The sequence below is a fragment of the Leucoraja erinacea genome, chromosome 2 (genome assembly GCF_028641065.1).
Source record: "Leucoraja erinacea ecotype New England chromosome 2, Leri_hhj_1, whole genome shotgun sequence".
Lineage (NCBI taxonomy): Eukaryota > Metazoa > Chordata > Chondrichthyes > Rajiformes > Rajidae > Leucoraja > Leucoraja erinaceus.
Window position 1 is genome coordinate 135,798,028 of NC_073378.1, and position 14,620 is coordinate 135,812,647.

The following is a 14,620-nucleotide window of genomic DNA, read 5'->3' on the forward strand; positions in this document are numbered from 1 at the left end:
TCAGTCTGGTGAACCTTCTCTGTTCTCCCTCTATGGCAATAATGTCTTCCTCAGATTTGGAGACCAAAACTGTACGCAATACTCCAGGTGTGGTCTCACCAAGACCCTGTACAACTGCAGTAGAACCTCCCTGCTCCTATACTCAAATCCTTTTGCAATGAAAGCTAACATACCATTCGCTTTCTTTACTGCCTGCTGCACCTGCATGCCTACCTTCAATGACTGGTTGTACCATGACAATTGTAAGTTGTTCCCAGTGGGTGTAGGATAGTACCAGCCTACAGGTTGATCGCTGGTCTGCAGGGAAGGTGGGCCGAAGGGCCTGTTTCCGTGCTGTACCTAAAGTCTGCAAGGTTGGCCAGCATCTGTGGAGAGAGAATTGTTCAAGAAGGAACTGCAGATGCTGGAAAATCGATGGTCGACAAAAATGCTGGAGGAACTCAGCAGGGGTGAGGCAGCATCTATGGAGCGAAGGAAATAGGCCGAAACCCTTCTTCAGAGAAAAAGTATTGGATTGATTGAAAGGTGCGGCGTGGAAGCATGCTTTGTCCCACCGAGTCCAGGCCGGCCATTCACACTAGTTCTATACTATCCCACTTTCTCATCCCCTCCCTACACACCGCGGGGGGCACTTTTACAGAGGGTCAATTAACCTACAAACCCACACGTCTTTAGCATGTGGGGGGATGTCGGAGCACCCGGAGCACTCTGGCGCTGTGAGGTTCCTTGTGTCTACATGTTGAAACATCTCCAGGAGCCATGGTGTCGGGCAGCATAGCCCCGTCTAAGTTGGGCACATCGGCCCGTGTTTGACCCATATCCCACTCAGCCTAAACTCAAGCCTGATCTCGAGAGTTACAAGGTTACAAGTTACAAGTGTACAAGGTTAATTCCCGGGATGGCAGGACTGTCAGATGCTGAGAGAATGGAGCAGCTGGGCTTGTACACTCTGGAGTTTAGAAGGATGAGAGGCTATCTCATTGAAACATATAAGATTGTTAAGGGTTTGGACACGCTAGAGGCAGGAAACATGTTCCCGATGTTGGGGGAGGACCAGAACCAGGGGCCACAGTTTAAGAATAAGGAGTAAGCCATTTAGAACGGAGATGAGGAAACACTTTTTCTCACAGGGAGTGGTGAGTCTGTGGAATTCTCTGCCTCGGAGGGCAGTGGAGGCAGGTTCTCTGGATGCTTTCAAGAGAGAGCTAGATACGGCTCTTAGAAATAGCGGAGTCAGGGGATATGGGGAGAAGGCAGGAACGGGGTACTGATTGGGGATGATCAGCCATGATCACATTGAATGGCGGTGCTGGCTCGAAGGGGCGAATGGCCTACTCCTGCACCTATTGTCTATTGTCTAAGAGAGGTGTTTGAGGTAAACCGTGGAACAGGCTGAGTCTCTATTCCGTGGAGCGCAGGAGGATGAGGGGTGATCTTATAGAGGTGTATAAAACCATGAGAGGAATAGATCGGGGAGATGCACAGAGTCTCTTGCCCAGAGTAGGCGAATCAAGGACCAGAGGTCATAGGTTCATTGTGTAGGGGAACAGATTTAATAGGAATCCGAGGGGTAACTCAGAGGTAGTTGAGGCTGGGACTATCCCAACATTTAAGAAACAGTTGGACACGTACATGGATGGGACGGGTTTGGAGAGTTATGGACCAAGCGCAGACAAGTGGGACTAGTGTAGCTGGGACATTGTTGGCCTAAAATTGGAAACTTGCAATAGTTCGCCACTATGTTTCCTGTTGAGATCGCACCTTCCCGAGCCAACAATAGGTCTACCAGGTTTGCTGCCGGCCCTGATTGTCCTGAGTCTCTACTTGCCTCCAGAGTTCCATTCCTCCCCCCAGGACCCCCCCCCCCCCCCCCCCCCCCCCCGTACCTGTCCCATACTTTCTGTCTGAGGAAGGGTCCCGACATGAAACGTCACCTATCCATGTTCTCCAGAGATGCTGCCTGACCCACTGAGTTACTCCAGCAGTCTGTGTCTATCTTTGGTGTAAACCAGCATCTGCAGTTCTTTCGTGGAGTTTAGACATACAGCGCGGAAACATAGAAACATAGCAATTAGGTGCAGGAGTAGGCCATTCGGCCCTTCGGGCCTGCACCGCCATTCAATAAATTCATGACTGATCATCCAACTCAGTATCCCGTACCTGCCTTCTCTCCATACCCCCTGATCCCCTTAGCCACAAGGGCCACATCTAACTCCCTCTTAAATATAGCCAATGAACTGGCCTCAACTACCCTCTGTGCCAGAGAGTTCCTGAGATTCACCACTCTCTGTGTGAAAAATGTTCTTCTCATCTCGGTTTTAAAGGATTTCCCCCTTATCCTTAAGCTGTGACCCCTTGTCCTGGACTTCCCCAACATCGGGAGCAATCTTCCTGCATCTAGCCTGTCCAACCCCTTAAGAATTTGTGTAAGTTTCTATAAGATCCCCTCTCAATCTCCTAAATTCTAGAGAGTATAACCCTTGCCTGAGTTATCCAGTCTTTGTTCATAAGCCAGTCCTAACATCCAGGAATCTGCAGTCTGGTGAACCTTCTCTGCACTCCCTCTATGGCATAATGTCCTTCCCGTGGAAACGGTCCCCTTTGCTCCACCCAGTCCGCGCCGTCCAGCGATCCCCGCACGCTAACACTACCCCACTCACACTGGGGCCAATTTTACGATTTCACCGCAGTCAATTAGCCTACAAACCTGTACGTCCTCGGAGGAAACCGGAGAGTCCGGAGGAAACCCACGCGGTTACAGGGAGATCGTGCAAACTCCACACAGACAGCAGCCGTGGTTAGGATCGAACCTGGGTCTCTGGCGCTGTACGATCATAAGTGATGGGAGTAGAATTAGGCCATTCAGCCCTTGAAGTTTTCTCCGCCATTCAATCATAGAAACATATAAAATAGGTGCAGGAGGAGGCCATTCGGCCCTTCGAGCCAGCACCGCCATTCATTGTGATCATGGCTGATCATCCCCAATTAATAACCTGTGCCTGCCTTCTCCCCATATCCCTTGACACCACTAGCCCCTAGAGCTCTATCTAACTCTCTCTTAAATCCATCCAGTTACTTGGCCTCCACTGCCCTCTGTGGCAGGGAATTCCACAAATTCACAACTCTCTGGGTGAAAAAGTTTTTTCTCACCTCAGTCTTAAATGGCCTCCCCTTTATTCTAAGACTGTGGCCCCTGGTTCTGGACTCGCCCAACATTGGGAACGTTTTTCCTGCATCTAGCTTGTCCAGTCCTTTTATAATTTTATATGTTTCTATAAGATTCCCCCACATCGTTCTAAACTCCAGTGAATACAAGCCTAGTCTTTTCAATCTTTCCTCATATGAAAGTCCCACCATCCCAGGGATCAGTCTCGTGATTTCATTGAGGTCCAAACGTCATTTCGTTTGGACCTCAAGGGGTCCAAATGACAAATAAATTGAATCTTGAATCTTGAATCTCGTGAACCTACGCTGCACTGCCTCAATCACAAGGATGTCCTTCCTCAAATTAGGAGACCAAAACTGTACACAATACTCCAGATGTGGTCTCACCAGAGCCCTATACAACTGCAGAATGGCTGATCTATCTCTCCCTGCTATCCCCGTTCTCCTGCCCACTCCCCACTACACCGTCTAAGGCAGCAACCCCACTGCTACCCCCGTCCCACTTAACCTTGTTCATTGCTCCCCCCTGCGTAGATTCGGAGGACATCGAGTGGGAACTCCCAGGCCATCCATTTCTGGATCGGGAGCGAGTCGACGCAAGATGAGCAGGGCGCCGTGGCGATGTACGTCACCCAGCTGGATGACCACCTGGGCGGAGGTCCCACCCAGTACCGCGAGACCCAGGGAAACGAGTCTCCAGAGTTCAAAAGCTACTTCAAGTCCGGCATCCTGTGAGTAGCCCCTTCCCAGCGGCTTGAGTTCTTTATAGTTGAGTTTAGCTTATTGTCACGTGTACAGAGGTACAGTGAAAAGCTTTTATGATGCGTGCTATCCAGCCAGCGCAAAGACTACACGTGATTACAATCGATCCGTCCACAGGGTATAGATGCATGAACAGGGAATGACGTATAGCCAGCAAAGTCCGATTAAAGATAGCCCTAGGTAGATAGTAGCTCAGGATAGCAGCGCCTTAGTTGGTGAGAGGACGGTTCAGTTGCCTGATAACAGCCGGGAAGAAACTGTCCCTGAATCTGGCGGTGTGCGTTTTCGCCGCCTCACCGCCCTCACCGCCGAACCCAGGCCCGGAACACCCAAACTGCCGTACGCGGCTGCTGCACCTCACCGCCTCTCTGGGGAACCACCGCTGCTGCTTCCGCCGACCCGTATCTCTACTCCAGTCCCCCCACAGGCCTTCACCAGCGACTCTGCCGAACCCTCGCATCTCCACCGCCCACCAGTGGCCAGAGCCATCGTCTCACCTGAGTTCCAGGCTCAGCACCAGGCCCACAGCCCCCACCATGCAGAACTCCAGCAGCACGTGGCCTTACAGGGAACAGGGAACAGACTCCCCATCATAGATGAGGCCTTCACTCGTGTCTCCTCGGTACCCCGCAGCTCCACCCTTGCTCCCCCTCTTCCTCGTCGCAACAGAGACAGAGTCCCCCTAGTCCTTACCTTTCACCCCATCAGCCGTCGCATACAACACATAATCCTCTGAAATTTCGGCCACCTCCAACGAGATCCCACCACCAGCCACATTTTCCCTTCTCCACCCCTTTCTGCCTTCCGCAGAGACCGCTCCCTCCGCAATTCCCTAGTTAACTCATCCCTTCCCACCCAAACCACCCCCTCCCCAGGTACCTTCCCCTGCACTGCAGAAGATGCAACACCTGTCCCTATACCTCCTCCCTCAACTCTGTCCAGGGACCCCGACAATCCTTTCAGCTTAGGCAGAGGTTCACTTGCCCCTCCTCCAACCTCATCCACTGTATCCGTTGTTCAAGATGTGGACTCTTATACATCGGCGCGACACCAAACGCAGACTGGGCGATCGTTTCACGGAACACCTTCGCTCAGCCCGCCTGAACCAACCTGATCTCCCGGTTGCTGGACACTTTAATTCCCCTTCCCATTCCCACACAGACCTTTCTGTCCTAGATCTCCTCCATTGTCAGAGTGAGGCTAAACGCAAATTGGAGGAACAGCATCTCATATTTCGTTTGGGCAGCTTACAGCCCAGTGGTGTGAATATTGATTTCCCTCACTTCAGGTAGCCCCGGCATTCCCTCTCTCTCTATCCCTCCCCCACCCAAGTTGCACCAGCTTCTCATTATCACCCTACAAACAGCTAACAATGGTTTGTTTCCTTCATCATCATTAATTTTGTGCATAACTTTCATTCATTGTTCAATATCTCTCCATATCACCGTATATATCTCTCGTTTCCCTTATCCCCTGCCTCTCAGTCTCAAGAAGGGTCTCGACCCGAAACATCACCCATTCCTTCTCTCCAGAGATGCTGCCTGTCCCGCTGAGTTACTCCAGAGCAAAGGGGAAGATACAGAGTGCAGAATATAGTTCTCAACATTGTAGCGCATCAGTTCCACAGACAAGGTCCAATGTCCGCAATAACTGGAGGTGAATCGGACAGTGCCCTGGCTTATGGAAGGACCGTTCAGAAGCCCAATAACAGAGGGGAAGAAGCTGTTCCTCAGTCTGGTGGTGCGCGCTTTCAAGCTTCTGTACCTTCTGCCGGACAGGAGAAGGAGGAATGATCGGGGTGGGACAGGGACAAGATTTTGAGTATAGCCACACAATGTTTGATTCCTGGGATGGCGGGACTGTCATATGAGGAAAGATTGAAAAGATTAGGCTTGTATTCACAGGAGTTTAGAAGGATGAGGGGGGTGATCTTATAGAAACATATAAAATTATAAAAGGACTGGACAAGCTAGATGCAGGAAAAATGTTCCCAATGTTGGGCGAGTCCAGAACCAGGGGCCACAGTCTTAGAATAAAGGGGAGGCCATTTAAGACTGAGGTGAGAAAAAACTTTTTCACCCAGAGAGTTGTGAATTTGTGGAATTTGCTGTCACAGAGGGCAGTGGAGGCCAAATCACTGGATGGATTTAAGAGAGAGTTCGATAGAGCTCTAGGGGCTAGTGGAGTTAAGGGATATGGGGAGAAGGCAGGCACGGGTTATTGATTGGGGGCGATCAGCCATGATCGTGGTGAATCTCTGGAATTCTCTGCCACAGAAGGTAGTTGAGGCCAGTTCATTGACTATATTTAAGAGGGAGTTAGATGTGGCCCTTGTGGCTAAATGGATCAGGGGGTATGGAGAGAAGGCAGGTACAGGATACTGAGTTGGATGATCAGCCATGATCATATTGAATGGCGGTGCAGGCTCGAAGGGCTGGATGGCCTACTCCTGCACCTATTTTCCATGTTTCTATGTAACTCAGCGGGACAGGCAGCATCTCTGGAGAGAAGGAACGGGTGACGTTTTGGGTCGAGACCCTTGATGTTGGCTGCTTTTGCTGAGGCAGGGTGAAGTGTGGACGGAGTCGATGGTGGGGTGACGGGGTGGTGGGGGAAAGGTTAGCACGTTGCGCGTAGACCAATTGCCGCCGGTAACCGTGACGACCCTGCCTTTCCCCCCTCCCCCCCCTCCTCTCTCGGACAGGTACAAGAAGGGAGGAGTGGCCTCTGGGTTCAAGCACGTGGAGACCAACGTGTACAATATCCGCCGTTTGCTGCACGTGAAGGGGAAGAAGAACGTGTCGGCCAAGGAGGTGGGGACGGGTGTCATGGTGGTGGTGGTGGTGGGGCCCACCAGCTAAAAGGAGGAATAATCCTGGGATGGAGATCGCCTAGGCCTAGTCTGACTGAGTGAAGCCTAACCCCTGGAGCTCCCCCACTGAATCCATCACCAGATTTACGAGGATGTTGCCAGGAGCTGTGGTTTTGTTTAGTTCAGAGATCCAGCATGGAAAGAGGCCCATGGCCAACCAAGTCCACACCGACCAGCGATCCCCACACACTAACACTACCCTACACACACTAGGGACAGTTTTGTTTTACATTTATACCAGGACAATTTACATTTATACTGAAGCCAAACCTACAAACCTGCACGTCTTTGGAATGTGGGAGGAAACCGAAGATCTCGGAGTAAACCCACGCAGGTCACGGGGAGAACGTGCAAACACCGCACATGTAGGAGTTATTTACAACAAGAGTAGTCGAGTATGGGAGCAAAGAGGTCCTTCTGCAGTTGTACAGGGTCCTAGTGAGACCACACCTGGAGTATTGTGTGCAGTTTTGGTCCCCTAATTTGAGGAAGAACATTCTTGCTATTGAGGGAGTGCAGCGTAGGTTTACAAGGTTAATTCCCGGGATGGCGGGACTGTCATATGCTGAGAGAATGGAGCAGCTGGGCTTGTACACTGTGGAGTTTAGAAGGATGAGAGGGCATCTCATTGAAACATATAAGATTGTTAAGGGCTTGGACACGCTAGAGGCAGGAAACATGTTCCCCGATGTTGGGGGAGTCCAGAACCAGGGACCACAGTTTAAGAATAAGGAGTAAGCCATTTAGAATGGAGACGAAGAAACACTTTTTCTCACAGAGAGTGGGGAGTTTGTGGAATTCCCTGCCTCAGAAGGTGGTGGAGGCAGGTTCTCTGGATGCTTTCAAGAGAGAGCTAGATAGGGCTCTTAAAGATAGCGGAGTCAGGGGATATGGGGAGAAGGCAGGAACGGTGTACTGATTGGAGATGTTCAGCCATGATCACATTGAATGGTGGTGCTGGCTCGAAGGGCCGAATGGCCTACTCCTGCACCTATTGTCTATTGTCTTCAGACAGCACCCGTAGTCAGGATCGAACCCGGCTCTCTGGCGCTGGTTCTCCTATGCCACTGTGCCACCCTTGAGAAGATGGGGAGGCTAGACCTTTCAACCTTGGAGCGCAGGAGGATGAGGGGTGATCTTGTAAATGTGTATACTGTAAATTCATGAGGCGAATAGATAGGGTGAATGCACAGAGTCTTTTACCCAGAGTAGGGGAATCTAGAACCAGAGGGCAGAGGTAAAACCTGCACTGCTCCCTCTCCAAACCTCCACATCCTCCCTGTATTGGGGCCAGCAGAAGTGCACGCAATACCTCACCATGGCCCCTGAAGCTGCTGCATGTGTCCGACACTTCTGTGTGGGAGGGAACTGCAGATGCTGGCTTAAACTGAAGATAGACACAAAAAGCTGGAGTAACTCAGCAGTTCTGGGGGACTCTCAGCCTGAAGAAGGGGCACGCCTCGAAATGTCATCTATTCCTTCTCTCCAGAGATGCTGACTGACCCACTGAGTTACTCCAGCATTTTGTGCCTATCTTCCTATAGCTCAGGCCCTCTAGTCCTGGCAACGTACACCTTCTCTGCTCTCGTTCTAGTTTAACGACATCCTTCCTGCAGCAGGGCAGGATTAACACAGTTCTCCGTGTGCAGCTTCACCACCTTTTTGTACCACGGGAGGCACGGTGGCGCAGCGGTACAGCGCTAGAGACCCGGGTTCAATCCTGACTACGGGTGCTGTCTGTACGGAGTTTGTACGTTCTCCCCGTGACCATGTGGGTTTTCTCCGGGTGCTCCGGTTTCTTCCCACACTCCAAAGACGTTCAGGTTTGTAGGTTAATTGTAAATTGTAAATCAAAAACAGCTTTTTTCCTCAGGCCATCAGACTACTCAACACACTTAAGAAAATTCCATGAACAGTACCCAAACAAAGACAAACAAACTGTGAAAATAACTTTGGCTCAATGTCTCCAGTACGAAATTTGCACTTTTTCCTATATTGCACCTTTCATTGTTGCACCCTTTTTAAAATACCTCAAAGTTTTTGCTACATGTTGGCACACTGTGAATATTTTAATATTTTAAATAATGTAATGTCTATTGTCTATTTTTATTGGTATGTTGTCTGTCTGTGTTTTTAATATTACTTGCACATTTGGAGTATGGGAAAACGTAATTTCAATCCTCTGTGTAACTACTGTTGCATAATTGAATGGACAATAAAGTTCACTTTGAACTTTGAAATTGTAAATTGTCCCTAGTGTGTGTAGGATGGTGCTACTGTACGGGGTGATCGCTGGTCGGCGCCGACTCGGTGGGCCGAATGGCCTGTTTCCCCGCTGTATCTCTAAAACTGAGGTGTGGAGATGGCTTGGGTTAACTGGGTCATGTACAAGTTGCCAAGCAGTATTTGTCAGTCTACCTACCTGCTTCCACTACCTGCAACCTCCGGCAACCACCTGCAACCTCCGGGAACCACCTGCAACCTCCGGCAACCGCACGGAAATCTTGGGTGGGGCGCAAAGTCTCCAGAGGTTTCCGTTCAGGTTTCCTAAGTGGGACAGGGGCATTAACTAGCGCAGAGCCAGAGACTGGGTCCCAGTGCCTCAGCTGTTTATCATTCGCACTAATCACCTCCGTGAAGAGACACACTGTCCCGTGGAGCAGTGATCCTTTGCTGGTGTTATGAAGATTGGAGGGAAAGCAGGTTGCATCTGCGTGGGCAGAAGGGCCTGTTTTCTGCGCGGTATCTCTAAAGTAGACTGCAACATAAATTCCAGGCTGGATACTCTTTGAGTGGTGAAGAGCAAGGTACCAATGGCCTCCTTGACCAACCCTGTTGTCCCGTGTCCAGGTGGATGTGTCGTGGAGCAGCTTCAACAGGGGGGACGTCTTCCTTCTCGACCTGGGCAAGGTCATCGTCCAATGGAACGCGCCACGGAGCAACAGGACCGAGAGGTTAAAGGTCAGACGGGCGGGGTGGTTGGGGGGGGGAGGGGGAGGCAGTTTGGCAAAGGGCCCACTTAACCCACTCCCATCCCCCCCCACCCCTCACCCCTCCCCCCCACCACCCTCACCCCTCCCCCACCACCCTCACCCCCCCCACCCTCACCCCTCCCCCCCACCACCCTCACCCCCTCCCCCCACCACCCTCACCCCTCCCCCCACCCTCACCCCCCCCCCACCCCCCCCCCCTCACCCCCCCACCCTCACCCCCCCACCACCCTCACCCCCCCCACCCCCGTTTAACCTCGCCCCCTTCACCGTTCATTCTCTCCCACCCTAACCCCGAACCCCAATGGTGCAATATGTGTCGGTCACGGACAAGGCAGGAGGCTAGATGAATGCAGCACGTTGGGGGTTGCGTGATGGGATGGGAGATGCATGGAAGCACCTCTTTGGGTGGGGGGAGGGGTGGCCAAGGGAGGGGGGGCAGGGAGTGTCCGGGGGGGGGGGGAGATGGGGTGGAGTGGGTGAAGGGGTGGGCCATTGGGTGATGGAACCTTGTTGGTGAGATGGGAGTTAGATGGAGATGGGGGTTTGATGTAGGTGCAGGTACACACGGCCATGACACACTAGGGGTCAGGTCACAGACAGCTGCGGGGCTGGGCAAGCTGTGATGGAGTCCTGTTGGCCAGGTTTTGTGGCAAGGAATTGCAGATGCTGGTTTACACCCAAGGTAGACACAAACGGCTGGAGTAACTCAGCGGGACAGGCAGCATCCCTGGAGAGAAGGAACGGGGGACGTGTCGGGTCGAGGGGCCCTGCTTCAGACTGAGAGTCACTGGGAGAGGGAGACACAGAGATGCGGGAAGGGCGAGGTGTGAAAACGAGACATCAAAGGAGAGGTGGATCAATGAGAATGTGGAAGAGACCATTGAGATTTAAGTCGGGGGGGGGGGGGGGGGACAGTCAGACTGGCCGGAGAACTGGGGAGGGGGAGGGGATGGAGAGAGAGGAAAGACAAAGGTTACTTGAAGTTAGAGAAGTCAATATTCATACCGCTGGGGTGAGCGCTGCCCAAGTGTAAAGTTGGCTGAAGATGGGAGTTTAAGAAGGAACGGCAGATGCTGGAATATCGAAGGTAGACAAAAAAGCTGGAGAAACTCAGCGGGTGCAGCAGCATCTATGGAGCGAAGGAAATAGGCGACGTTTGGGGCTGAAACCCTTGTTGGTGGAGGGGAGGGTAATCGGTGGAGAGCATGGGGTGAGGTGGGCGAGGGTCGGAGGCCACCGGACAGGTGACGGACGACTGTGTTGACACCGTCCCCTCTCCCCTGTACCCCCCCCCACAGGCCCTACTTCTGGCCAAGGACATCAGTAGCCGTGAGCGTGGAGGGCGGGTACAGGTCGGCATTGTGGACGGAGATGAGGAGGACCAGCACCCCGAGCTGATGAAGATCATGACGGCCGTGTTGGGGGAGCGCAAGGGCGAGCTGAAGGAGGCCGAGCCTGACCAGAGGGCCGACCAGCTGCAGAAAGCCAACATCCGGCTCTACCAGTAGGTACCCGCCTGTGGGAGCGGGGACCCCACCACTGCCCCCCTCCCCTTGACCACACCACACCACACCACGCAGCCAACACAATCAAAGACTTGTCCCGCCCCAGGTCATTCCCCCTTTTACCCGCTCCCGTCCCACACAAGGTACAGAAGCTTGAAAGAGCGCACCACCAGACTCAGGGACAGCTTCTTCCCCTCTGTTATCAGGCTTCTGAATAGACAATAACCATAACCATATAACAATTACAGCACGGAAACAGGCCATCTCGGCCCTTCTAGACAATAGACAATAGGTGCAGGAGTAGGCCATTCGGCCCTTCGAGCCAGCACCGCCATTCTATATGATCATGGCTGATCATCCCCAATCAGTACCCTGTTCCTGCCTTCTCCCCATATCCCCTGACTCCGCTATTTTTAAGAGCCCTATCTAGCTCTCTCTTGAAAGCATCCAGAGAACCTGCCTCCACCGCCCTCTGAGGCAGCAAATTCCACAGACTCACCACTCTCTGTGAGAAATAGTGTTTCCTCATCCCTTCCACAAGCTAGGGCACTGTCCGATTCACCTCTACCCCATTGCGGACATTGGACTTTGTCTGTGGAACTGGACACAAAATGCTGGAGTAACTCAGCAGGGACAGGCAGCATCTCTGGAGAGAAGGAATGGGCGATGTTTCGGGTCGAGACCTTTCTTCAGACTGAGGGAACTGATGCTCTACAATGCTGAGAACTATATTCTGTGCTTTGCAACCTCCCCTGGGCTCCGTGTATTCCTAAACTATAGGAACAGATTAGACAATTGAGTCTACTCCACCATTCAATCATGGCTGATCTACCTCTCTCTCCTAAACCAATTCTCCTGCCTTCTCCCCATAACCCCTGACACCCGTACTAATCAATAACCCATCTGCATCTGCAGTTTCTTCCTTCTTGGCCTCCACAGCCGTCTGTGGCAATGAATTCCACAGATTCACCGCCCTCCGACTAAAGAAATTCCTCCTCATCCACTTTCTAAAAGTACGTCCTTTAATTCTGAGGCTGTGCCCTCTGGTCTTAGAAACATAGAAACATAGAAATTAGGTGCAGGAGTAGGCCATTCGGCCCTTCGAGCCTGCACCGCCATTTAATATGATCATGGCTGATCATCCAACTCAGTATCCCGTACCTGCCTTCTCTCCATACCCTCTGATCCCCTTGGCCACAAGGGCCACATCTAACTCCCTCTTAAATATAGCCAATGAACTGGCCTCAACTACCCTCTGTGGCAGAGAGTTCCAGAGATTCACCACTCTCTGTGTGAAAAAAGTTCTCCTCATCTCGGTTTTAAAGGATTTCCCCCTTATCCTTAAGCTGTGACCCCTTGTCCTGGACTTCCCCAACATCGGGAACAATCTTCCTGCATCTAGCCTGTCCAACCCCTTAAGAATTTTGTAAGTTTCTATAAGATCCCCTCTCAATCTCCTAAACTCTAGAGAGTATAAACCAAGTCTATCCAGTCTTTCTTCATAAGACAGTCCTGACATCCCAGGAATCAGTCTGGTGAACCGTCTCTGTACTCCCTCTATGGCAACAATGTCCTTCCTCAGATTTGGAGACCAAAACTGCACGCAATACTCCAGGTGTGGTCTCACCAAGACCCTATACAACTGCAGTAGAACCTCCCTGCTCCTATACTCAAATACTCTTGCTATGAAAGCCAACATGCCATTCGCTTTCTTTACTGCCTGCTGCACCTGCATGCCTACCTTCAATGACTGGTGTACCATGACACCCAGGTCTCGCTGCATCTCCCCCTTTCCCAATCGGCCACCGTTTAGATAATAATCTGCTTTCCCGTTTTTGCCACCAAAATGGATAACCTCACATTTATCCACATTAAACTGCATCTGCCAAACATTTGCCCACTCACCCAGCCTATCCAAGTCACCTTGCAGTCTCCTGGAATCCTCCTCACACCTAACACTGCCCCCCCAGCTTAGGGTCATCCGCAAACTTGGAGATATTGCCTTCAATTCCCTCATCCAGATCATTAATATATATTGTAAATAGCTGGGGTCCCAGTACTGAGCCTTGCGGTACCCCACTAGTCACTGCCTGCCATTGTGAAAAGGACCCGTTTACTCCTACTCTTTGCTTCCTGTTTGCCAGCCAGTTCTCTATCCCACATCAATACTGAACCCCAATGCCATGTGCTTTAAGTTTGTATACTAATCTCTTATGTGGGACCTTGTCGAAAGCCTTCTGGAAGTCCAGATACACCACATCCACTGGTTCTCCCCTATCCACGCTACTAGTTACATCCTCGAAAAATTCTATAAGATTCGTCAGACATGATTTACCTTTCGTAAATCCATGCTGACTTTGTCCAATGATTTCACCACTTTCTAAATGTGCTGCTATCCCATCTTTAATAACTGACTCTAGCAGTTTCCCCACTACCGATGTTAGGCTAACTGGTCTGTAATTCCCCGTTTTCTCTCTCCCTCCCTTCTTAAAAAGTGGGGTTACGTTTGCTACCCGCCAATCCTCTGGAACTACTCCAGTATCTAAAGAGTTTTGAAAGATTATTACTAATGCATCCACTATTTCTGGAGCTACTTCCTTAAGTACTCTGGGATGCAGCCTATCTGGCTCTGGGGATTTATCGGCCTTTAATCCATTCAATTTACCCAACACCACTTCCCGACTAACCTGGATTTCACTCAATTCCTCCACCTCCTTTGACCCGCGGGCCCCTGCTATTTCCGGCAGATCATTTATGTCTTCCTTAGTGAAGACGGAACCAAAGTAGTTATTCAATTGGTCCGCCATATCCTGGTTCCCCATGATCAACTCACCTGTTTCTGACTGCAAGGGACCTACATTTGTTTTAACTAATCTCTTTCTTTTCACATATCTATAAAAACTTTTGCAGTCAGTTTTTATGTTCACTGCCAGTTTTCTTTCATAATCCATTTTTCCTTTTCTAATTAAGCCCTTCGTCCTCCTCTGCTGGTCTCTGAATTTCTCCCAGTCCTCCGGTATGCTGCTTTTTCTGGCTAGTTTGTACGCATCATCCTTTGCTTTGATACTATCCCTGATTTCCCTTGTTATCCCATGGATGCACTACCTTCCCTGATTTATTCTTTTGCCAAACTGGGATGAACAATTTTTGTAGTTCATCCATGCAGTCTTTAAATGCCTTCCATTGCATATCCACCGTCAACCCTTTTAGAATTAATTGCCAGTCAATCTTGGCCAATTCACGTCTCATACCCTCAAAGTTACCTTTCTTTAAGTTCAAAACCATTGTTTCTGAATTAACAATGTCACTCTCCATCCTAATGA

The 14,620-nt window shown here is 50.9% G+C and overlaps 1 protein-coding gene across 1 annotated transcript in view; it reads left to right on the forward strand.

Annotated features, from left to right (window-relative positions):
- vill (villin-like) overlaps positions 1-14,620 on the forward strand; it is a 43,972-nt gene that overhangs the window by 3,793 nt on the left and 25,559 nt on the right. Inside the window, exons 3-6 of the mRNA XM_055649074.1 lie at positions 3,700-3,896; positions 6,632-6,740; positions 9,650-9,760; positions 11,091-11,296. Coding sequence (XP_055505049.1) covers positions 3,700-3,896; positions 6,632-6,740; positions 9,650-9,760; positions 11,091-11,296 — 623 coding nt within the window. The remainder of the gene's footprint in view (positions 1-3,699; positions 3,897-6,631; positions 6,741-9,649; positions 9,761-11,090; positions 11,297-14,620) is intronic.